Genomic DNA, 26,505 nt, shown 5'->3' on the forward strand with positions numbered 1-26,505 from the left:
TAAGTGCTGATTCATGTGCAGCAGGCTACTCCTCAGCTCATGTGTTTACTGCAGCCGGATTATCGACAGGTGGCATCACCGGCAAATAGGCTACTGAATGAACAGTCGTCCGCCTCCACCCAGCAGTGGACATGCCCTGCTCATCACAGGCGAACAGAAACAGTTTAGGGTTGCTGTTTCTTTATACTGTAACACTGCGTTGCGGTTTTCAAATGAAAACTATACAAATACCACAAAAAAATGAATTTGAAACAACATTGGGAGTCCATAAGTACTTCTCCTTATGATGAAACATTAGATTAAGCAGTATGAGTACAAACAGTACAAACAATATCGACAACAAATCTAGATTTAATCGTAACATAAGGTACATCCACTAACGGCGTTAAAATATAGTCTAAATTTGGAGGGGCGGGCTGAACCTGAACGCAACACTTTTGATTGACAGGCCGTCCTTGCCCAGTCAACAATAGAAACGGGAGTGGCCTGCGTCAATGTGCGGCGGTCTACAGAAAGGGAATGGGCGTGTCTGTAAGGCATAACGACCAATCAAGAATTGGGTGGGACTGCCAAGGCCGCTCGTGCAGCTGCGGAGGGGCGGGGCCGCGTTCAGGGGCGGTGGGGAGAGAGGGCGCAAATGAGAAAGCAGAGTGAGAGGAGAGAGAAAAAAGAGACGGTAGGGATGTGTGTGAGTGTGCGGTGATCGGTGCCGCAGGTACAGTCAGAGCCGGACACAGGTTTTATAGCCGCACCGGACCGCGGCAAGACCGCCTTGGAGCTTGCCTCAATTCCTCTTCATCCCCCCCCAAACAACCCTCTGCAATGTCTGGCGGAGGAGAGGTACGCGTCCTTCGCCAAGAGGCCGGACAAGAGAGCCCGAGGATGCCGGCCTGGAAGCGAGAGATCCTGGAGAGGAGGAAGGCGAAGGGCGGCGGGTCTGGGGGAGCCGGTGCCGCTGAGACAAGCCCCAGCGGTGCGGGCCCGCAGCGGGTTAACGGTGAGATGACGGGAAATGTGAACGGCAGCAGCAGCAGCGGCGGACCCAACAGAGACAGTGGACCGAGCGGCGGGTCCGGGCGGAACTACACCATCAGCACGGCCAGCCAGCACTTTGCGAATAACAAAGAGACACGACCGGCGGCCGCGGAGAGGGCGACACCGAGGGAGGACGAGAGACAAGAGAGCCTAGTGCTACAGGAAAGCCTAGGCCCTCTGGAGGAGAACCCGTTCATCAAGCTGGAGAAGGAGCGGAGGAGGCGACAGGACCGAGAAAACGCCGCTCGTCCGGTCCAGCACATCCTGGAGCTTTACGGCAGCGTTCCCGGTATACGGACTATCCGTGCAGAGAATATTATCATAATTGAATCGGATCCAGATTACTTTCCGGAAGCTGGAGGGGTAAAAACCGGGGCCAAATGGCAACAAAACGGTGTCAGTAGTTACAGCTCTCTGAACGACCTCCTGGACCGGAGAGGGAGTGCTGTTACTGAGATAAGAGCCAAGGAAGTGGTCATTTATGACACCACGTTAAGCAAGAGCGAGGAGAACTTGAGCACCCTGGGCCGCCCTGATCATGACGTCCCATCATATGAGACAGGTGAGGGTCAAGGCAGGGTTAGCCGGATGCTGCAGAAGTTTGACAGCAACTATGGGAAGCTACAGAAGAAGTCCCACAGCACAGAGAACCTGCTGGACCTGGATTGTAGTGCCAGCAGCAGGCCAAGACTCTGGCCCAAGCCAGAGCAAGATCTGGTGCCAAAGCCCAGGCCAGGCCCATCGGTCAGCAGCCCGGGCAGCAGCCACCCATCGTCGCCCGTCTTCCAGAGTCCCTGGTCTTCCAAACCAAAGCCACAGCCTGCTGTCTCTGAGCCAGGCAGCCCCCAGCGTCTCCCTGGGTCCCCACAGTCTGTGTCTTCATTCCGCCAGCGGTTTGAGGAGAGTGGGGGCCTTGGCGTGTCTGTCACCCCCAGAGATGAGACAGACAGGGGGTTAACCAAGCCCACCACAGAGAGAGACTGGGAGGGCACCGAGGTGCCACCCAAACCAAAGGTGCCATGCTCTCCGGAGACCCATAGTGCCCGTGCCGAGTCCCCCTCAAGCCCTATCTCATCCAAGGTGGCCCGCTCCTCACCTTACTTTGAGATCCGTCCCTCTCCAAAGCCAGACCTAGACCGTATTCCTGATGGGGACACCCAGGCACGGGCCCTCGCAAACCTGCGCCTGCAGTCCCGAAACTCCTTCACAGTGATTCCTGCTCGCCACCCCCAAGCAGCCTCATCTGCAGCAAGCAGCCCAGCACCATCTGGCCCCATCAAGTCCCCTCCCTCCCACAGAGTGGCAGAGGTGCCCACGCCAGGAGTGCCAACTTCCCACAGCCCTACACCCACTCTGACCCCCTCAAAGAGGAAGGAGGAGAAAGAGCAGGAAGAGAAGGAGGTGGAGAGGGTAGTAAGGCCATCCAAGCCTGAACCACCTCCTTCTGCTGCCACAAGTCCTGCACCTCCTCCAACCTCAGAACCTTTGTCTCCATCTCCTGCTCTCACCCCAGCTCCCTCCTCTCCACCTGCCCTGTCTTCACCCCCCTCTTCTCCGGCTGTCCCATCCTCACCCCTTTTCTCTCCACCTGCCCCATCTCCCGTCCCCTCAGACTCTCCAGCCCCATCTCCTGTCCCCTCTACCCCATCCCCAGCTCCAGAACAACCTCCCGTGGATCAGCTGCCAGTAACAAACATAGACGACATTGAGGTGGAGCCCCCGCAGCGTGTCCCCGTCCCCAGTCCCATGGTGCAGAGAAAGAAGGGGAACACCTTCACTGTGGTGCCTACACGTACGCCGAAGACCGAGGCCCAGCCAAGATCACCTGAGCCCCAGCAAGAAGCCTCAACTGAGGCTGCACCGGGGTCCACACCCCCGCAGGCCCCCTATGCTCAGCTGGGCTCCCTGCTGAAGAAGCGTTACCCTGCTGTGGAGGAGATTGAGGTCATCGGTGGTTACCTGTCTCTGGAAAAGTCCTGCCTCTCTAAGACGGGCTCCACGGGCAAGAAGGTGAGAGCAAAAGCTCAATCAGACCTTGTGGCTTTATTGACAGGTTTAACAGTTGTTTTCTGAGCGTGTAAGAGAAACAGAGACCAGTGCTGAAAATATCAATTGATTAGTCAAACATAAATTAATTGTTTAAGTCATTATCAAGCAAAAAAAAAAAAAAAGCTTCTCAAATGTGAGTATTTGCTGCTGTTCTCTGGTTTATATCTCTGTTAAGCGATTGTCTTTAGGTTTCCAAACAATATAAAGACATTGCCTTTGTCTCTGGGCATTTCTTAATATTTTCTGACATTTGAAAGACCAACTGATTAATCAGTTGATCAAAAACACATTCAAGGGATAAATCAATAATGGAAAATAATCTTAATTATTCGCAGGCCCCATTTGTAGATTATCATCCTTCAGCGAAAGGAAATCTGTCACCACTGCAGCACTCAGGAAGTATTGTTGTATTATTGTGTCCTTACGATCTTATGCAGAACACGTGCCAAATCTTCCCGGGGGGATCATTAACGTTCCCTCTGTTCTAAATTTAGTAGTGAGTGAAGCGTCACACCAGAAATGCTGTGTTTTTGTTTTCTTTTCATCTGTGTGTGGATCTGTCACTGTTCTCCAACCAAGCCGGAAACACTCCGCTCACCTGTGCTTCTTTAGGACCCGAGCAGCCTTTCCACCTTTATGTTTAATCCTCGCAGTTATTTGCATGTGTTGCAGTGTGAGCGTTTGCTACTATAAATCTCCACATCCCGTCATTTGACCTGCTCTCAGGCTTCGACGCCTAAGTGGATTAAAAGCGTGCGTTTACACAGCCACTTGGAACGACACGCAGCGCTCTTTCCCTGTGGATTGCCGTCCCACAATGTTATTTGTTGTAGAGCGCATTATTGGGTTAGGTGGCCCTCCAAGCCTATTGACTGAACAATCTCATCAAGGCTGTATTCAGTTCTCAGGATTTGGCTCAGGGATCCGGGCCAGCTCCAACCCGTCCCAGACACATTTAGTGTTTTTTAATTCATCTGTGTTTTTGTGTAAAGCTGAGATATCCCCGGGCCTGGTCCTCAATCATAATTAAATGATAGCAAAATGCGTGTTTTGGGCATCACAGTTATCTTGCAATCATAATCAGATATGTGGTGCGTGCTTGGCGAAGGTCTTGCTGTAAACCGTTCCTGTTTCATCTGTATTAGGGATTAATTAAATATCAGAGAATGTTTCTAATTAATTTTGCGAGTGCTGCTGGAGGCTGTTTTCAGATTCTGCTCTGGATCAGCTCTGGTTGTGCTGAGCATTATTTTCAGCATGTTGCTGTTTATGTCACTGTGGTGTCTGTAATGAAGAGGGGAGCCAATGATTGCAGCCGGTGGCTTGAATTTTTACCTTACATAATACACTTCATGGAGCTGCTTTAGAGGTTGAGGGTGTGGATCATGTAACCGCAACATCCTGGGTTTGAGTCCAGCCCGGGACCAGCAACACATGTTATCCCCCACCTTTCCTCCTAGTCTACCGTACTCTGCCAAAGTGGAAACGCATAGTCTTAGGATGCATTCAGTTACATCACAGCTCTTCTCTTTTTGATCTACAAAGCACCACATCGGCTTTTAATGCTGAGTATTTTCAGCCTCTTGGCAGCTCTTCAATCTAGGCCGGTGTCTCAGCCTCTCAGACGTTGGCCCGCACTCCTCTTTCCTTGACCTGGTCTGCTGTAATCCTCTGCTCTCCAAGGAAATCCAACTACCCCTTACAGCCAGGGCAAGAATCTCAGCCCGCTCATGACTTTATCAAGTGCAAACTCTGCAGCCATCTGGATTTATACAGACCCATTAAATTCATTATCATTTCTCTAATGCACATGCACAGCAGAAAGGAAACAGAAAATTTAATGATCCCAATATTCTCAATATCCCCCTTAAATTTATCTGTGCTGTATAAAACACTTAATCCCAAGATGCCAAAATTCGTAAATGTTTCACCAAATCCTTTAAACGGGAGTTGGTTGGCGTCTTGTGCAGCATCTTCTCCACATTTCGCTGTTATTCAGCGTCATATATTTAGTATCAGTGGAAAGTGTGGGATTTCAACGAGTGTAGATTTTAAAATAAAGTTTCTGTGGGTTGGAGCGACGCTCGCCCTGCACATCACGACCGTATAATGATGGATATTCATGCTGCAGACTCCATGTCCATGTGACCTGGTTGTGGTGCTCATGATTTTATTGTGTGCTCATGTGCAATGTAGACGAGCAGTGAGCGCGGCCATGAGACATGAACACATCCTGTCTTTTGTCCTTGTTGCTCAAAAACCAAACACTTTCTCCTTTTGTTGTCTGTCTGCTCTTCTTGGTCATCATCAAGGCCCACATTTGTTTTGTTTTTTTTTTGCTTTTTTCTTCTTCTTTTCTTTTCTGGGCAGGGCTGTGCAAGCAATTACAAAAGCATCGAGGCTTGGCCTGGCCTGTATAATTTGTGTGGAATTTCTGTTCAGTGCCGCTTGTGTGTGAGAGCAGCCTCCGAGAATGGCCTCGGCTCAGCATTCTGGTCTGGGATTGGGTTTTTTTTTTTTGAGCACTCCTTTTTCTTTAAAACCCAAACCATTTTTTTTTTTTTTTTTTTACGAGGAAGTTGGCTAGAAAAGAATGTTCCATATGCACATCAGGACTTGAGAACCAAAGCAGATCATCAACTCTTCCTTTAGATTTTCCAAAAGTATTTCACTCTGTCCACCCTCTCTTGCTCTCAAGACTTGTGTGAGTGCTGAATGCTGGACCGCATCCAGCACGGTTTCTTCTGTCCGCTCATCTTTATCGCTCCACAAGCACCACTCTGCTTTGTTTTCTTCCTCCTCTACCCACAGTGCACTGCTTTATTCTTGTGCGGTGGTGGTTAATAAGGCCTGTCCCCTTGCTTCCAGCTTCCTGTGATCTCCTCCTCTGTATTGGGGAAGGAATTGTGGAAGAGCTATGTAGGTCAAGTGCAGCTTCTTGTACCGCATCACTCCTGCATTTGCATAAAATCGACTCGGGCTTTCTAGTGAAATACACAGGCCAGGACTGACTCAGTTTCCATCTGCAGTTTGATTGGATTGGGCTCTCTTGACTTAGCACAGGCAGAATTGGAAGGTTTTTATGTTTTATTTCCTTGTGGTGGACGCTGCCACTCTTTGTCGAGGAGAGGTGGAGCTGGCGACAAGACACGGGCGGGGGCGGAGTAGTTTGTTTTTGGAGTCTCTGCTCCCCATGACCAGTTATTATGGGAAAAGGGAGACGAACCCATGTGTTTGTCAGGACAACATCCAGAGGGAGAGAGAGAGAGAGAGAGAGACGAAGAGATTTTCTGGTGCACCCCGCCTTTTTCCAGTCATCATAGTTTGTGTTTGTGTTCGCACAGAAGAACCACTCAGATTACTCATTTTGAAAATCGCTGCAGCTTATTTATGTGTAATTTTGATCATTCTGTCAAGCTAATGATGCGGTTTAGTGAAGAGGGTGATGTGTTTGTTACTGAAAGTGGTGATTATTCAGATGAGTGCTTATTATTCTAATGGAAGTCGGTTAAGGATTGGGTTAAGTATCAATGTGTTCACTTCCTATTAATCTTAAATCGGCATAAGCCCATGATGGAACCATACCTGAACTAATGGTGCTTTCACACTGAACCTGTCTGGTGCAGATCAAAGGAACTGTCATGTTTTTGCCCGGCTGGGTGTTTTCATTTAAGCTAACTGTCAAAGTACTGTCAGTTGAACTAAATCTGTGTTTAAAACTGAAATGGACATAACTAAGATTACAAATTAGTGTGATGCTGATCTTTAGTGTAGTTTCTGCCACCATAGCCAGAAACCCTCCAGCTACAGTAGGTTGATTGCACAGGATGCTTCAGGGTTTCACACTGAACTGAGTCAAGCGGAAAACAGTGACACCCAAGTGTTGCAACTGAGATTTTAGGAGAACTAGCAATACCAGCAGAAAAGTCAAAATATGTCAGCGAAAATAACAGTGCTGGATAAATGTCCAGTTTCTTTCACTTCAAGCAGTTGTAGTACAAAAGCAAATTCAACCAAACAAATAAAAAGGAGACACAGCCAAAAGGCGAATAGCCACTGAAGGCAGTGCAGTGCAAAGTTCACCTAGTTTCATTTTCAGCAGGACACAAGAAAAGCACTTCGCAAGGCATTGTGGGATTCCTGGTGACACGGGATTGGACTGTGATACGATGAAAGAGGAGGGGTAGAAAGTTAACATTCTTAACAATGCAAATGAGAGTCGGAAAAACTGACTACAAAACCACAACACAGTGGTGGGTCAGGGTCAGGCTAATCTTTACCTTTGGTGGATGAATGTCTGTGGTGGAGAAGATCATTATTGTACTCTTTTCTCTGTCCCTGGCCTCAAAGATTATAGATACAAACAAGGCGATGTTGTATGATTTACTTCAGCTGGGTCTCCTCCATAAATATGAATCCAGTATCACTGTGCATTGTATGGATTCAATGTGCAGCTGCGGATCTACCAAAGCCAAAAATGTTTCCTATCTGTGAAACACTATTGAACATTTACGTGAAGGCCATCACATCTATAGAACAGGTACCTGAACGCATCTGATATAGCTGCGAGCTCTTTATGACACCAGAGAAGATATGTAAACATATAAGGTGCAGTAAAGTCAGTAACTGGCATTTAATGGTCTCCTTGCAGGTCCGGGTAGTGCTTATGATGCACGATGACATCATCAAAACTGTCCAAGGAGTGACCTCATTTGTTTTTACAAAAATGGTCTAGAAATGACTAAATTAAACGAAGTGTAAAAGCACCTTAACTTTAAAATAATACACTTTAAATACACTGATAGTGCAACAATAGCACTCACTATAGGACTAGGTGCAACATTATGCATTGATGCTATCTGCTCCTACATGAATAATACTTGTAAAAGGTGCTTTATAAATAAATTACACTTCTCTCCCTGTTCATATCAAAGTCATGTTTTTGCAGCACTGAGAACATGCCTCTGCTTTTGTGCATGAATGTGAAAGATGTTTCCTTCATCTTTGTTTCGAGAACCCACAGTTTTGTTTTATTTTTTTTTATGGTTAAATGTCATGCATACAGCAGGTTAAAAATACCTAAATGGTTAAAAGCTGCGGGTAACACAGGAAGGCCAAAGAAAGGGCACACTCCTACATTTACATTGTGCGCCTGGGCTACAGGTGTGAAAGTCCATTGTGTTTAATTATTTACCACCCAGCAGACATTCCCCATCTCTCCTCTCTTACACTTCCTGAAACCTACCACTCCACCCACTTGCTTTTTTTCCAAATAAAGTTTCTTTTCAAAATAAAAGCCAGCCAGCCATTATCCTGACAGCTTTTTTTTCTTTATTGAGGCTGAAGTGAAGGGGCAGGAGACAGTCTCTGAAGTTAAGAGGTAATATTAACTTAAAAGTGTATTTCTACTGAGTCAGTAACTTAACACTCAATTTGTTATACTTTAAAAACATTGATTGTTTCTGGTCACTGTTCATAAGGATCATTGCAATTACAGTTCTTTGTTTTTGTCCAATGAAAATGTAGTGATACTCTGAGCTGCTCTGTTGACAAAATCGGTTTCTATATCTTTACAGCAGCATTTCTTTTAGTGGAGGAGTTGTGTTCAAGCTAAAGTAATGCATGAAGTTGTTTTTTAACATTATCAGGCACATGTCAACATTTTATAATGTCTGGAATTGGTTTCATACTGACATATGATCACCTTATGAAGTTGTTTTTAGAAATGAGTTGACCTGCAGACACAGAGCAACATTAGCATTCATTTGGAGGTCATGTTTCCAGCGTCCCAATGAATATTCATTCTCTTTCAGCTCTACTTTTGGTCTCCACCAACCCTTGAGCTGCTAAATGCTCCACTGTGTTCACCAGCTAGTCACTTACTGTGTCTGTCTGCTGTTTGGTACCGGGCAGGTAGTGTATGTGAGATTGTCAGAGCATTTGTTTAGCAGCTGTTTGCAATGGCTGAAAAAAAGTTGAGAAACCACTGAGACTGAACCAAAACAGTAAAGTTGTGAGCTATAAAACCGAAACGACGAGCCCAAAGAGGATAAAACGTTGCTAAACGCGGAGGGGAACAACAAAGTTGGAGGTTTTGTCTGTTCCACTTCACTAGACTTTAGTCACATTGAGTCACAGTCCCACAAGCAACTTCAAAAACCTCAGAACGCCTTTGTCTCAAACAGTTGGTCACAGGAAAGATGCTACTTCTGCTTTTATTATTGATATCACTGGCGGTGCAAATATGGTTTCCTCTTAACGAGCTTGTCATTTCTTCCGGGGGCTCTGTGGCTGAAGGATGCACACACACTTTCTCACACACACACGCACAGCCATGCTCAATTGCTGCATAAACACCCACATAAGAAAACGCAGGTTTTTCCTACACAGCCCTTAGGCACATGTGCAACCCTGCAAAGTCGGTGTAATTAGAATTCAGCCACCGAAGCCCCACTATCATAGTCATGTTTAATTCAGTGTGTGTGTGTGTGTGTGTGTGTGTGTGTGTGTGTGTGTGTGTGTGTGTGTGTGTGTGTGTGTGTGTGTGTGTGTGTGTGTGTGTGTATTTCGAGTGCATGAGTAACAAGATGAAGAGACTAAGAGCAGGGGATGTTAAAAGAAGGGGCTTTTTGAAAGTTTATAAAAAGAAACCGAGTGGGCGAGTGAAAGAGGCAGGTAGAAGCCACTGACTTTTAATACCTGTAGTGTTTTTTTTTTTTTTTTTTTTTTTTCCATCATCTGCTTTGACAAATGCAAAACACTGTTGGGATTATGGGGCCATATGTGGTGCTTTCTGTCCGTAATGTAAATTTTATTCAAATACTTTCTCCACGGAGTGTGTATGTGATCCACTTGAATTTTTTATGGTTAACAAGCCCTGGCCCCAGGCCTGAGGTGTGCAGCGTGTAAATGATATTTCTGTTTTTGTTTTTGCTGTCGTCATCAATGCTCTTAATAATTTGCTTTTCTATGTAAAAGCCGACCGTCTTACTGCCATATTGGTCTCTCTCTGGCTGTCTCCACCTCTACTCTCCCGTTTCCCTCTATCACATATCCATGGCGCCTGTCGCCAGGGCAACACGAGCCACGGCCATTCTATCCTGTCATTAGGACTCCGGGATAAGGACACACTCTCTGTCTCTCACACTCACACACACACTTTGTGACATCAGTGTTGATTTTGTAGATTATGTTATTTGTGGATACATAGCTGTTATGAGAATCTGCGTAAAATTGAACCATCAGTCTGATAAAGATGTTTTAATGAGTTTCCTGGTGAGCTCGTTCTATAATCAGCGATCCTAAATCAGTGTTTCTGTGGGTGGAGACGCAAAACATCTTTGATGCTTAAGGGTGAACTAGTTATGTTTTTTTTTTTAAGAGGCCCAGTGTGAAGCCAAGGTCAGTTATTTCAGTACAGGGTTGAAAAAGGCCCCAAAGATGTTTCTGTTTTCATTTGGTCACTCGTCTGTGCGTTGTCTCTCACTGATATCATCTTATCTTGCCCTCCAGTGCCACTAGAAACATTTTTGAGAATGCCTTAAATATAGTTGTTAGAGCAGTGTTACCACGATAAACACTGCATGGGGCATTTTACAGTTACAGTAAAATTAACTTGTGAGTGCTCTCTGCTAAACACGGTTTCTAAATTATCTCAAACATAATTTACAGTTGCTGTAATACAGTTTCTTCTCACCTACTGTACAGGTTGACATATGCCAATACTGGTATATCTGTATTTTTTTCTTTTGGCATTGTATAAAAACATGCATTATTCCACTGTGGACATTTTTGAATATAATGTATGACGTCAAATATAATCCTAAAACAGTCCCTAGTTCAGGGCATAGTGAGCTGAATGAAAGCTGTCCTCCTGCGCTGGAAGTGCAGCTCCTGAGATGACTGACAGAATCACTGAAAAAAGCCACAAGCTTAATCAGACATACCTCAGCTTTTTGGGAAATACCCTTATTAGCTCTCATGCAGGGAGCCTTGTTAGAAGATGGGTATCAGTTTCATCTCTGTGCGTTCAGACCATCCTTGTTTAGCCTAGCTTGTCACAAGAACTGGAAGCGGGGGGAAACTCCTAGCCTTGCTTTGTCAGCACTATGAAACTCATATTTACTTCTGCTTTTGATTTCGCTTTTATACTTTTACATGTGTATTGTTGTATCTTGTGTATTTAACATGTAGAAATAGAACATGGGATGCGGTAGTTTAACGAGCAGTTAGCTTACACACTGGAGCTGTTTATTGGCTACCGACAGCCTGGCTCAGTGTTTCTGATGTTTCTGAACAAATCCAGGTGAGTTTGTGGTGTTTTAGTAGTTAAATCTTTCATTAACAAGATACATCCTGCAAAAAATAGTTTTAGTTCAACAGCAAACACGCATCTCCCCAAATGTCAGCCTTCAATTCAAAAAGGTTTGATTTACGTTTTTCAATTAGCGAGTTTTGACAATAATGCTATTTTGCGTTGCTTGTTTGTTAGCTTATTTTTTATCCATTTTTATTAGCTTAAGCTACCAGGCTATGTGGGAACGCCCCTTGACTTTTTCATCCCTTTTTATACCGTATCAGTGTTACATAAATCAACAGAAAACACTCTAGATATTGCCCTCCCCAGTCTTCATCATTCTACTTCTGTCCTGAATGTGCACACCATCCACCTTCTTTGCTGTGTGCCATTGTACTGTGTCGATCATTGACTCACTCTTTAACCCAAAGTTCACTGAAATAACAGTCTTATCACTTCTCGACTTCCGATTGACTGTACAGACTCTCACTTCCAACTCGAGTAATGATCAGAGTGAGACACACCCATTGGCTTTGGCTTGTGACTGTAGACAATGCCTGATGAAGCCACTGATGAACCATTTTGAGTCCTGTGAGCATGACGCTCCACATGTTGCCCCTTGAAAACCAGGCACATCTCAGCTACCCGTTAAAGGAATTATAAGGTATCCTTTAAAACATTTTCCCACAAGAAATGCCTGTGATCCTGATCCAGTGTGTAGGATCCTGTGCTGTCCTTTGTCCTGATTGTTGCTTTTGAGACACGCCCGACCATCCACACTTTCATACGAGAGTCCAGACGTGAGCTTTTATGTATTAAATGCCCCTAAACGTTCCCACAATGACAGTGTGTGTAAGGAAGGTTGCTGATAGGTTTCGATCTCCACCCTGCTGGTCTCACCTTACATATACAGTGTGTGCAGTTATATTAGTCTGTGCCAGGTCATTCTTATCAACAACAATGTTCTCAGATGTCAGAAAATATGAAAACAGCTCCACTGATCTATTTGAGGAGCTTGTTGATACAAACAAGTTTGTGAAATGTGTCTCCTCTCCCATTCGTTATCAGTCAGACAATACAACCCAGCACAGGGAGACTTTAACACATAAGCTCGTACTCACACACAGTTACAAAGAGCATACTATTACAGCCGTGACTCACTCAATCTTGAGACATGGCAGTGTAAACACACATTTTCACATTTGGCGCTGCTCGCTGCCCACACCACCAGCCCGCACTGCGAGCACCAGCCGCCTACACAAGTGGAGAGTTTTCTCGGTTGTGTCAGTGTAGTGATACTGGCTCATTAATGGTTGTATCACTCGAAGAGTTCCCTCTTAAACACTCAACTGACTCAACCTCATGTGTGATGTGATGAGAGATCTGACAACACCCACACGAGAGCATGTTCATTTTTGACCTGAATCAGATTCCAGCTACAGGGGTTTTCAGTAGGTGTACTGTAGGTGTATCTCTGCTGGGCACTGACCTTTTATTGAAAAATGTCAGGTCACTGATGGCCCCACAGGTTTTTCTATTTGGGGCTGGAGATGGACAGTGTAGGATTGAACCCCTGCATCCAATGACTTCTTCTGTTTGCTGTCTGTGTTGTAAACTTGTTGAAGGAAATCTGCTGCTAAAGTGCGTCTGATCTGCAGCAGGATGCTGTTTGCACTCAGCAAATTACTGTACATGATTACTATAAATAATGTGCTTACAGTTAGGATCACTGTGCTGCAAACTAATGATTTATTTCTAATGTTGACATGTTGATTATTTCTGCACAGAGGAGTATCCAGTCTAAACGAATCGTTACAGTATTTGTCATGAAAGCATATTTTGTTGTACTAATAGGTAGTGTAGTTTTTGCCTCATTGCACCGATGTATTGTTTATATAATTTGTTTATATAATTATTGTGCATGGGTAGGATTTCAATAGTAACATCTCTTTCCCAGAAACAGCGTCACTCTGTTTGAATAATCCACATACACAGTTTAAATTGGAACTACTTTTTACCAAAGACATAGCCCCTCTAAAGAAAACTTGAGAAATTGAAATTGCATTGGGGTGAAGACATAAATTCAGGATAGACATTCAAGCTTATTTTACTGGAACAACAGTTCAGTTTATTTTAAACTCTTAAATGTAGGACACAATAAAAAAATTAAAAAAAATGGATAGAAGAAATAGCAGTCTTCTGAAATGTGAGGTGAATATTCTCTCCGTCTGATCAGCAGTGCATCCTACCATTTTGTCTCCCCTATATGTAATCCTCTGGTTCACGCTAGTTATCCTAATTTGCCAGCACAGAGCAGAGGTACATCACATGCTTCGCTTGAGTACATGTAGGCTTTATTATCCCTCTCTTCAGGCTCTTAATGCAGCTGCAGCTAAACTCCTCAGCCGGTTCATTGTGGTGCTGTTCTAATATTATCTAGCTGGCTGGAGATTATCTCTAATCAGGCACCTGGTCAGACTCCTACCTGCCACTACACACCTGTAGTCCTTTTCACAGACTTTATTGTCCCACATTTGGTACACTGTTTTTGGCAGACAATTTGATTTTAAATGAGGTTTTTCAGCGCACCACAGGCATCAGATGCTTTTCCACACACACAAACACACACACACGCGCGCACTGTATATGAGCAGGTGCTGCAATAGCACACCACGCCTCATGGCACCTGACGACACTTAGATAAATATAGAAACGCATTTTAAAGAGATGCACGCCCAGTGAGACGCGCACGTAAACACGAATGCTCACATGCTGCTGCACCCACAGTTGTTCACAAGAAGTGCACTTTTGTGCCGTAGCTTCACTGTACCAGCTTTTGGCTTTCATGTGTATGTGTGCGTGTGCGTCCATTCAGCAGGAACCACTTTTCACCAAACGAGGACACGCCATGCTGGGTGGCCTGGAAAAAAATTCCTGGCACCGCTCCCATCTCGCCGATTGGCCAAGGCACATTCATGAAGACATAATCTCATCCACCGACTCTCCTCTTCCTCCTCTCTCGCTCGCTTCTTCTTTTGTCAGTCTTCCTTTTGTGCCCGGTGCACAACAACACGCAAACAACAAAAAAACACAGCCGATGGAAATAATGTGAGAGGAACTTGTGGAATCAATTTGAGCAGAAAGATTTATTTACTCAGCGCGATGTCTGATGTGTTGAAGCTGCTGCAGCAGCTCTCATCTCTGCAGACAAACACAGTCCTGACAAGTCACTTTCATTTTCTATTCAGCTTCAAAACTCAGGCAAAAAAAAATCTGCATTAGTGTTGAAATCATTCTACTTGCTTGTGTTGCAAGGATTTTTTTCTTTTTTTTTCTCAAATCTTTCCTCCCATTTCCTTAGTTTCTCCCTTCTAACCTTTTTCATACAAAATAGAGAAATTTCATTTGAAAAGGAAAGAAAGAAATGGGGCAACAGTTTAAAAACAAGACAAACTAAAATACAAAAAACATGAGCTACAGTTTTGTAACATGTTGACTTAACCCAGTTCTTTATGCATGAGAAGATTCTCAGCGTCTCTGAATCTTGGATAATAATTAAACACTCTCCAGATTTCTTTATAGGCTCTTAATTTTCCTCTCAAAGTGCAGGTTATTTTGTCCAATCTCAATAAGTAACCTGTGATACACACATGTCGACGAGCTGGAGAGTGTAAGTGGGGAAAAAAAGTAACCTCTGATTCAGCTGAATATTTACAAGACTTTGTTAATCACCTCCTTCCAAAGCTCATATTTTATCTCATACACACACACACACACACACACACACACACACACACACACACACACACAGGATTGGAAAAATACAATAGAAATACTCAAACCAGTCAGAGAATCACTACATTAAATCGTCTGTTTTAACAATGACTTAAGAATAAGCTGCTAAAACGATGCTGTTTCTACAAAACTAGTTTCTTTCAAGCTGCCTGCTAGAGATTTTTTTTCCCATGGTTTTATTTTAACACAAGATGACGCAAAGCATCAGCTTCACACACACGCACACACACACACACACACTGCAAAACATAGTCAGTCTTTGATGAACATGAACCAAAACCAGAATAATTACTTGGTCAATGCCACAGCATCGTGTCTGAGCAGCCTGTGGTGAATGAGAAGGACAGCAGGCCTGAGTCGGGCCCCTGTTGGCCTGAATTGGGCCCCTGTTGGCCCGTCCCATAGCCTGAGGATAGAAGACAAATCACTTCTGCCTCCATGATGCAGTCTTTTCAACTCATCTAGATGAAAGAGACTCACAGCCGAGGCTCAGACATGAGCAGCAGCAGGCAGGGAGAGGTACGCCACAGATAAAGATCAGAGCTCTGTCGCCCCCAATTCTCTTGTTCTTCTTTCTGTCCCTCTAAATCGGATCAATGCTGCAGCGAAACAGCAAAAACGTAAAGTCAGAGAGAGGCCAGCAGCTAATGCGTAGCAGTGGAGTCTCATCTAACAAGAGTCTGATATGAGAAGAGAGCGAAAAGTGAAAGACGGTAAAAGGGGAAGTGAATGCAGCAGCTAAGCTTGATTTACTGATGAAATGGCGTTTGGCATACAGAGACTTCCTTCAGGACAGGATGCCAGGTTAGCAAGGAAACGCATTTTGCGGTATAAGATTTAACACAGGAACTAAAAAAGGAAGTCGTGGGGCTAAAAATAGGTGACGTCTGGGACAGAGGACTCGTTTTAAAAATGGTAACACAGCGCCAGAGCCTGTATCTATACACAGGATTTGATTTGTGTCGCGGGGTTGTGCTGTTACTATGGCTGAATACTAATGTTTTTTCCTGGTTGTTGGAAGAAAAAAAGTAGAAAAGAACGATACTGATTTATTCAAAATCCAGGGACTGAAAAGTGAGATTGTTCAGGGTTGAAACAGAATTGTTATTACTTGCAGTTTGGTCCGTATTGAAAGGTCAGGGGTGATACTTGCACTTCTAATCTTCTCAAAGAAAAACTCTTTATGTCTGAATTTTTCTGCCAATTTTCCAATCAGCAGAACAACGTGATAGTATAGTCATTTTTATTAATATCCTTACTGAAACCTTGATACACCTGATGTAGCTGAACGTTGTGATATTGTGGATAAAACCCACAAAAACAGACTCTGTGTTAAAGCTCTTAACATTAGATGAGTGAGTAGCTGGTTGAAGCTAAAGGCTCTTTGTTAAGTTGACAGGGTTCAGAGCCTGATCTGTGAACCCTGGTCGTTCTCCACGCTGCCACCTGACATGAATATCAACGAGCAAGCGAAACAACCCAGGCTCCTCGTTGATATCATTATCTCGATAGATGTAATTATTTTTATCCACTTTTTATTGCCCAAATCAGATATTAGCAACAATTAAATCATCAAAACATGATTGTGAAGACCCAGTGGAGATAAGCGGAGGAGCTGTTTATTTCCAGAAATGTTAAACATGTCGAAGTTCAACTGTTCAACCAGAGACACCTGTGATTGACTGAAGGTGGTGTCCCACAGACCGTCCCTCTGAATGTATAGACTCTTGTTCTGAATCTACAGGTCCTCGTCTTCAATCTTTAGGTCCTTTGTCTGTAATCTATGGACCCTTGTCCTTAGTCTAGAGAGTTGTCCTGAACCTAAAAAACCCTAGTCCCGAGTCTACAGACTGTCATCTTTTATCTATAGGCCCTCGTCCAGAATGTATAGGCCGTCATCCTTAATCTATAGACTTTCATCCTAAATATGTGAAACAAGATCCTTGTTTTAATCTAGAAACCTCTTGTCCCAGGTCCATGGACCTCATGTTTAGTACCTTCATGCTTAATCTTTAGACTTCTGTTCTAAACGTGTCGACTGTCTTTAATCTGTCAACTTTCATTTGAAATCTATAGACCCATGTCTTTAATGTTCAGACCCTCATCTGTAATCTATAGATCCATATCCTGAATCTATAGTCCTGAGTCTATGGACCCTTGTCCTTTATTCGTAGACAGTTGTCTACAGATTGTCTTTGTCCATCATCTTTGTATCAGAAGCTGTTTAGATGCTTTTTTAAATGTGTATGCTAAATACTATTTACTCCCCCTTTTTTTGGATTAGATAGAAATACATTACATAGTGCACCTCTGAAGAGGAGTCACACTAGATTCAGTTGAACTTTTTGATACACTAAACATCATGCTATTTTATTTCAAGTCAGTCAGTTCATTAAGTTCAGGAACGGGACTTAAAACTAAGATACTTGACCTAGGCATAACTATAGAGATGGATCATAAAGAAGTCATAAAGGATGTAGAATAAACATGAAATTTGAACTCTGTGTGTGTGTGTGTGTGTGTGTGTGTGTGTGTGTGCGTGCGTGCGTGCGTGCGTGCGTGCGTGTGAACGAGGTGGTGTTGCCTGCTTGTCCCCTTGTGATGGAGATTAGGGCAGATTTAGATCACGGCCTACAGAGTAGATGGAGCCAGGTACAGTACGTTAAGAGCAGTCAGCTGACGGCCTCGGGGAAGACACGGACAAACCTGCTGTTATATGAGTGTGTATGGGCTGTCATCTCCATGGCAACCCAGGAGGAAGAAATAATCCCTTTTTTCGGGTTTGCAGCGCCTATGTGTGGCCAGAGCACACGAATAGTAAGTTATTAGGAACCATTTATGGTTTTTCTGTCATCTTAAAACTGTAACCTCAGGTTTGTGAGTGACCAACGAGAACTGCAGACTACAAAATGAAATCATAGAAAACAGACAGACTGATGGAAAAATAAGACTTTTTAAAAAGTTAACAGCAATAGAAAAAAATTCAAAAAAAAAAAACGTGCACAAACTTTGTTGTAGCAGTAACTTCTCTTTTAAAGGTGTGAGACGTCTCCTTGGAGAATACCTGTCAGTCGGTGTGCTCACCGACAGCTAAAACCACAGAGGTCTCTGGCTGCACCTTTGCCTTTCATGTTGGATTACACGGTGCAGCAAAGTGCAAGAGCCCGTCTCACCCCACGGATCCGTGTTTGCAGACCACTGAAGCGATGCCAAACAGACATGTCTTAGAGCAAACGCTCTGAAACGATCAATCACAGGCCCCCGAGCTCCAGCGAAGCTGCCACCTGTCCCACTTAGAGGACACCCCAAGTACAGTGCACGCGGCCGCTGACAGGTCTAAACAAACTGCAGCTGGCTCTATAACAGAATCCCAATTAAAAGCTCTGTTGAATAAGTAATGAGGTAGTTGATTCATGTTGAGCTTAACTGGCATTACTGCAGTGTTGAGCAAAGGGCCGAGACACGTGACGCCGATCAGTATGGAAGGTGCAATTACGCAGCAATAAGGAAGTAATAACCCGTTAATGTTTACCCTCCTCATAAAACGCAGTCGTCTTGGAGGAGAGTGACGTCAGCCTGTTGTTGGAATCTGGGCCTCAGAATGAGAAGATGTCTGATACTTTGAAATCTTGGCTTTCTGGCTGTAAAGTTTGGCCTCTTTAGCAGCTAATTCAGCAAGTAAACAGTCACCAGCAGGAGGTTTGTTTTCTCAGTAAACAAATCTGGCTTGTAAACAAAGAGCTGGTCTACAGACGCCATAAATGGCTGCTTACAAGAAAATGTGAACTCAAACTCGCAAAGAATTTCTACTTTTTCATTCATTCTTCTGTGATAATGAAATGATGTATATTAAGAATTTAAAGATGGATGTTCTGCTTTTATTATAGAGCCCCCTAATCTTTACCACATCCTGTTAATATAAGACATTTGGGGATTTAATGAAATAACTACTTTTGGTTTATTGTGAAATTTGACAAAAAATAATTAACTTGAGATCCACATAGTAGCTTTCTCTGGATTTTTCGGCTGCATCTCATGGTGCACATCAGTCTGCTCAGTTGTCATCATGTGGGTTTTGGGGGTCACTGCACCAAATTTGGGGATTTGAGGACATGATTTGCACAGTTTTGTGGGTCAAATCCCGCATTGGACTCCAGAAATGCTTGAGCCAGCCCCGTGTGAACAAATTCAGGACAGCTTCAGGAAACTTCTGTAGCTAATTGTCTCCTTTTTTCCTTATTTGCCAGCCAGCTATATTTTTTTATAAATATACAGTATAACATTCACTCCAAGTCATGAGCGGGCACCTGCCAAAGGTTCTCGACCACAGCCAAAACTCACTGTCATTTGGCTGGAGACCGGTGTTGTTATCCTTATTCTGAAGCCAGTGAAGTGAAAATAAAGTATGGAGCCCGGGGAAATCAGTGCCACCATGTATTTACAACATTAATGGAACAAATTATGTCATTTACCCATTGGTACTATTTGTGTTGTTTGTTTCTGTTGTGTTTTTTTTGTTTTTTGTTTTTAATAATTTGGAAAAACACTTTATCAGGAGAGTAAAAAGTGAACAATATTGCCAAATCAAAGCAGCTTGAAAACATGTCAAACATAATTTTTTTCTTTTGTCTCTTCCAGCTCAAAATCTCCTTCAACGAGTCGAGTCTCCAGAGCACATACGAGTATCCGTCGGAGAGCAGCGCGTGGGACAGCGGGGAGGAGGACGAGGAGGAGAAACGAGACGGGAAGATGGCGGACGAACAGCCAAGCATGGTGGGACGCATCCACATCCCTCGACCCAGTTTCACCGGCTCGCCCACGCACACGGCCAACAGCAACGGTGAGACGACACGAAAGTGATGCGTGTGACGGATGGGGGGGGGGGTTCTGTGGTGAACATGCAGGTCAGACGTCCACTTTTAACCCCACCGGCAGCCTTAAACTGTCAGCATCTTCCGTCCAACACTTTGGACCAGATGATTATTTCTCAACAGCTCAAATTTCCCGTAGATGTTCATGTTCCGCAGATGACTTCTGAGGATTTCAGGAACCCTCCGACCTTTCATGTGGTGCGCCAACAGTTCAAAATCTCCACTGTCCAGCACGATGGTCCACAACAAAGCCTCTTTAAAAATAATGGCTCAGTGTCCAGTTAACTTCACTATTAATATTCATGGTCCACAGGGGATGAACCATGACATTTTGGAGACTCCCTCAACTTCTCTCTGAAGCAAAAATAATTTGCTCAAAATTTCTACTTGTATCCCAGAAAAGGCTTAAGCTTTCTGGCAGTATGGTCATTAAATTACGATGCACATTCCTGCCCCTCAGAGGATACTCCACGAGCGTTTCTCATTGGATGGAAATAGATACAAATCATTTCACAAAGTGTATTTATGTAGCACTTTTGTAAACGCAGAGTATGGAAGTTTCTTTTCAGTAACACGTGAGGGTTGGCAGGCAATCGAAGCTGCTTTCAATTCATCTGGGTTTATATTATCTTACAGTTTCTATTGGGGCAATATCTTCTTGGAAGATGAGAACAGGGCTGAGAGAGGAGCACTGATCGTCCCACTGTGTTTTTATTTCTAATCAAATGGAGTTTAACCAATGGACGCTTTGCTTTGACCACCAGCCTTGTGAAGCCTTGAACATATAAGCTGAGGCCGAGTCACGGAGGCGTTGAGTTGATTTTGTAATCATTTTGTGTCTTGTTTTGTTGAATTTTAAATGTCCTTATGTGTCCTGAGTTCAGCCATGGTTCCTCTTTCCCACTCTGTGCTCAGCATAGAAAGATTTTCATTGTGTAACAGTATGGTTTCTGACAGTAAATGTGCATAAAGGAATATATACTATTGACTGAATGGAATGAGAGGTCATGAAAATGAATGTCTGGAGAATTTGTGGGTAGTTGAAGAGAGCAGAGGAGTCATGTGTATTTGCTGCAGTACAAAAATTTGTTCTGAAAATTAGGAAAATAATAAAAAGGGAGACATGATCGATTTGAAGGAGAGAAATTGCCGAACTACGCTGCTTCTTTATTATATAAGCGCCACTGCCATTGTTTGGTGCAGGTGTAACCCGGTGGAAAAGTGTGGTGACCGAGCCCCCTGCTGGACAAACTGTGAACTACACTTGAGAAAATATGTTGTGGACTCATACTTTCAGTTCAACAGCTTTCTTACACGTACTTGAAACATTCAGTGTTATTTTATCAATAAAAAAAAGTGTCCTATCTAAGTAAATTAACCTAACCTTAGTGTCTTACTGATACCTGTGCGTGCTATTGAAAATTGCACAATGTATCATAATGTACGCAGAAAGGTGCAAACACATTTGAAAGTCTGATCAGATTAGTTAGAAATGCAGGAGATAAAAATGAAATAGTGACATGTAGATAACACACTGTGTCTCTTCATTATCTGCAGACCTTTCCAGCTACATTCCCAAGCACTCGGTGGACTTCAGCGCCTGGCAGGAGCACAAACATGACGACAGTGTTTACCAGGAAGAAACCACTTCCCAGCAGACACAGATGACAGAGGAAGTTATGGTGAGAGAGAACTCCTCTGTTTAAAGCTGTTTACTCAGTGTAGCGGAGAATCAGTTGCCGCTGCCTCTCACCAAAGTCCCAGTTTATATTTCCTCACGTCATTCTGTGGAGTTTTCAGGATCTCGCAATGTGTTCTTCATTTTACTCTCACATTATGGATGTTTTATTTGTTTATATGTGCAGTGCGTCTTTAAGTCTTTGCGATGCGCTAAAATGTCTGAAACTGTTTTCTAAATTCAAGACCTGGAAAGGTTCCAATTATAGTCAAAGCCTCCAATTGTAATTTTTGCACCACATAAATATGATCTACATCCAAACTGAAAATATAGGTGCTTACTTACTGTTTATACAAACATAAGTGATGTATAGGAACCTTGAACAGCATCAGAAAACAGGATTGTTCTAATTATCGAGAAATCTATTCGATTTACCACAACTCGCAGATATCCAGTTTAATGATATGAAGCAGAGAAAAACAGAAAATCCTCACATCTGAGAAGCTGGAAGCAGAGAATGATTGGCAGCTGTTGTCAGTTCATTGTCAGTCGTCAAACGTCAATCGACTAATCCATTGATCAACTAGAGCCAGTGTTGTATTTTGATTGGTTTTTGTGGTTTCTAATATTTTTCACTAAATAAGATAGGTCTCATCTTTCATGCAAATTAGCATTAAAAGGTTTTAAAATAGATAAATGGTGATGGGTCCGTAGACCTTGTATGTGGAAAGACATTGAAAATAAGATTCAGATGTTACTGAAAACGAATGAAAGATTCATCCTTAAAAACATGAGGACTGCAGGTGTAGGAGTATATTGCCCAAACAATCAGAATAATAAGAAGACACCAGCTTTATAATAAGTTTGTGGATTTTTAAATGTTAATGTTTGTGCCTTCTCTCCTCAGCTCACACCGGCAGACAGCTCCTCCCTGTCTGACTACAGCAGCGAGCCCGCTCTTTACTTCTGATCAGTCGGACCAACCAGCTGTACAGTAGCTTTACAGCATCACACTCGTGGGACCAGACTGCAGCCGGAGCCCAGAGGAGGTCCAGGTCTACACTCCAGCCATCCCGAAGCACATCTTCCTGATCAGAAAGGACAAATTGTTGGGTTTGTTTTTTTTTCTTTTTTTTTTTCTTTTTAGGCTGATTTCCTGCCACGGTACCACTACATGCCACGTTATCAACTGCATATCAGAGCAGCACAGCTTTTTGCCAGGTGGCTGGTGTTTGATTCCCACCTTCTTTTTTGACCTGACGCAACAAAACCCAAAAGCAGCTGGACTGTCTTTCCCACTCTGATCCTGGGCAGTTGACCTGTCAGCCTCCCTCCCTACTCACCCTCACTTAACAAGTTATCTGACAGAATCAAATCGATTGTGAAAATCCGGCGAGACGTTCGTCTTCCTCTCCAGACTCTGGAAGAGGTCCACAGGGCTTCGTGTCTCTCCTGCTTCCAAGTCCGCATCTCAGCTTCAACGTTTGCTTCAGGTTTTTCGGGCGATGCTGGCGAGCAAAGGAGTTTAAAGCGATCGACCCAGCCTCCTTTTTAAAAGAACAGGAAGCCAGCAGTGCCCATGTGTAAGTATCGCCACGGTGACAGAGTTCAGTGTTAGCATGGAAACATGTCATTAGGACGTTCTCCAGAAATGTAGAACCTGGAGGACCAGTCCGCTTGCGTACAGTAGATCGACAGCAGACTCAAAAACACAAAAACAAAAAAATGGTTAAAGGGTGCCACAATTGTAGTTTTTTTTTTTTTTTTGTCTTTGTTTTTGTATCTGCATGTTTTGATTTCATCCAACACCTCCGTTGGTTCTCTTTTACTGTAAAGCTTCGATATGCCTTTTTAGTTTTGTATGTTTTCTGGCAAACTATGCTGTACTGAAGCTGCTGGACGTTCTGTAGAAGAGTCTTAACGGCAAGCAAACTTCAACACACTTCCCCTCTTTGTGACAAGGGAGGAAACATATGCACCCTTGGGGAAGATCTCCGTCAATCGGTAGCAACTCTGATCCCTGATCAAATGCTTGAAAAAGTGACCTTGGCCAATAATGTCTGTATGTCCGTATTGCTGGTGACAAACAAAACATCATACTGTTGAATGTTTCTGTATATCTTCTATCAAGGTTATCTGTGTCACGTCGTTTACCGAAAGCTGTTCGACCTCCTGACACCTTTTTCTCTGGCTTCTTGTGTATTTATTCCTGCTTCAAGTTGAAGTTTGCATGTCTGAGACCTGTTCATGTACAAAAAAAAAAAAAAAAAACGTTTTCGTAAAGGAACCTTTGCTGGTATGGAAGGAACCGGACGGGTCCAAACAGCCCCACCGGAGTTTTTTTTTTGTTTGTTTGTTTGTTTTTTCTCCCAGTCGGACCTCATGTACTTTCACATTCCACAGAGAAAGAAGCCGGTCCATTGAAGTAACGAAGGCAACAGTGATTATGATTTATTCATAATATGACATATCTGTGAGAGCGAATGCAAGTTTGTGTGTGTTTGAAAGAATATGTAATGACTTTTTAATTAAGATTTTTTTATATACAAGAATGCACCAAGTTTCCAGATGATTTTTTTTTTTTTAAACTCATAATGCCAACTGATTAAAGTGTTGCTGTAACGGCCTCACATTCATTCTTTACACTCCCAGGATCAACTCTACGGCCAGTATTGTTGTACAGTTTCCACCATATTTTCATAAATATGAACATTTATTTCTTACTTGTCTTTTTTTTTTTTTTTTTGAAGTTCTCCAATCAGATGAAGGTTGGATTTTGCTGTTAGGAGATAAAATTTTGTCTTTTGTCTTTGTCCGATGAATTTAGGAATCATCTGTTTCGTCTGGAGTCTTGGATGTTGAGTGTCTTTTGCACTGTCATGCTTTTAGCTTTGTTTTGCACCTCATGAAGGAACAGAGTCGGCGACAGAGGGAATGTGCACTTCAAGAGCAAGAAGTGTAGTTGAAGAGTTTGGTTTCGAATCAATAGCCACTATTGACACCTGTTATTACACAACCATTGACTGTGTGTCAGACACAATAGATGAGTAAACTTTTTTTTTATCAAACTGAATGAGTAGCATTTTGGAATAGAACTCTTCAATTGTACACGATGAATGCCATGACCATTTTTTTACTCTTTGCTGCAGCCTTGCATCTGAAGTCTTATGATTGTGACCACGAACAGTAATCCACATCCACACAGGTCCACGCTCCATGTTTGACCTAACGTTACCTCAAAAATCCCTGTAAAAATCCTTCATCGCCACTGTTATTGGCCCATTCATCTGATTGAAATGCATATATTTTACAGTGCTATCTGCAAACCATGATACTGTCTCCTAGAAGTTTGAATGTATTTTTTAACCACTCCAGGCGTCCATTAGATTCCACTTCATTTCAGTGGTATGAAAATCTACTCGACTCTTAAGTGTATAGCTTGAAACTTTACACGTGTAGACTATCACAGTGGGCATCAGGTCACACTCTGCTGCATCAAAATGCAGCAGGGCCTTGTTGAAATAATTGTTTCTATAAAACAGAAATTTAAATTTCTCTCTTCTTTCTTTAGAAAAATCGAAACATTTTCTGTTCTTACAAAATACATTTTTCATTAAACAGGAAGCTAAAGTTAATTCAAACTTAACGTTTCTAAAAACAAGCAGCTAAACAAAAGTTTCACAGTGTAAAACTGGTAAAAGTCTAAGACAAAACTGGATAAAGAAGATAAGGAATCTGAGCAAGAATTCTGTGCTCTATACTTGGAACTGAAAACACAATTCAGTCTCAGTATTAATGTTTAATACCCAGCTATCAAACGCAGTGCAGACTTTTCAAAACAATATGCACTTAAAAACCACATTACCATAATGTAGAGTAACTGACTGACTAATACAGGCTTGATGTTCGCTGTGATGGATTACAATAAAGTTTTCAAGAGTCTCATTTTCATACCATGACTGAATGAAGGGAAACTAATGGCTGCTTAAAAGAGCAGAAAAAAACCCCACAAACCTGTACAACGTGTTTGAAAATATTCCAGCAGAAATGTGAATTACACATGATATGTAGTTATGGAGCTAAAACTTCCAAATGCATTAGTGTTCTTAATGTTAATTTGGTCCATAGAAAAGACCCACTTGGACCTGCTGTGGAGCTGTGGTCACATGACACACCTGTGGATCCACCTGTGGTAACTGCTGCCTTCAACAAACAAAACCCCAAAGAGGACATGGACTCTTTGTGGGAATGTTTTTCCTCTCTGTCTTTCTGTGAGCTGAAGGACAAAAGAGGCAGAGTGAATTGTGGGAAACCTCCCTGATCGTCTTAATTGACACCAGCAAGAACTTTTCTGATGGCCATTTACCGGCACATAGAGACGAATTCTCTCACTGCACTGTTTCCCCATCTGTCTCCTCCTGTTTCGAAATGAGCAGTTTGTGTTGGTCACACTGTAGCGACTCTGTGGTAGAAGCTCCATCATGTTCCCCCTTTACTTTTCCCTCGTCTGTAAATCTACATCACAGCAGATGTGCTTACTGTAAAGTTATCGTCAATAATTTGGGCAAATAAAAAACAAAAAAGCAAAAAAACATAAACAAAGTGATGTCATACTTGTACAAATGAAAGTTCAATAAATAGAAGACTTGAACAAACATCAGTGCTGTGTGTGTGTGTCATTTTCATCCTGATAAAAACCCATTTAAATAATAAATGTCAAATTTCCTGGAAAAGACGTGCTCTTGTCTCCACAGGGGATTTGCCTCTAGAAACTAAAAGTA

General features: G+C 43.1%; 1 protein-coding gene across 1 annotated transcript; it reads left to right on the forward strand.

The window, feature by feature from the left end:
• The first annotated feature begins 438 nt into the window (after positions 1 to 438).
• Positions 439 to 26,381, forward strand: tprn (taperin). Its single transcript, XM_056403984.1, has 4 exons — positions 439 to 3,045; positions 19,814 to 20,015; positions 21,604 to 21,728; positions 22,632 to 26,381. Exons 1-4 carry the CDS (start codon positions 823 to 825, stop codon positions 22,692 to 22,694), a joined length of 2,613 nt encoding a protein of 870 aa, XP_056259959.1. The 5' UTR covers positions 439 to 822; the 3' UTR covers positions 22,695 to 26,381.
• The last annotated feature ends 124 nt before the right edge of the window (positions 26,382 to 26,505 follow it).

Source organism: Seriola aureovittata, chromosome 18 (genome assembly GCF_021018895.1).
Source record: "Seriola aureovittata isolate HTS-2021-v1 ecotype China chromosome 18, ASM2101889v1, whole genome shotgun sequence".
NCBI classification, from domain to species: domain Eukaryota; kingdom Metazoa; phylum Chordata; class Actinopteri; order Carangiformes; family Carangidae; genus Seriola; species Seriola aureovittata.

What these genes read in the sequence shown, in the direction of transcription:
- tprn (XM_056403984.1), top strand. Translation starts at nt 823, where the DNA reads ATGTCTGGCGGAGGAGAGGTACGCGTCCTTCGCCAAGAGGCCGGACAA. An exon ending in CGGGCTCCACGGGCAAGAAG is followed by an intron (nt 3,046 to 19,813) that starts GTGAGAGCAAAA and finishes TGTCTCTTCCAG; the next exon opens with CTCAAAATCTCCTTCAACGA. An exon ending in AGATGACAGAGGAAGTTATG is followed by an intron (nt 21,729 to 22,631) that starts GTGAGAGAGAAC and finishes TTCTCTCCTCAG; the next exon opens with CTCACACCGGCAGACAGCTC.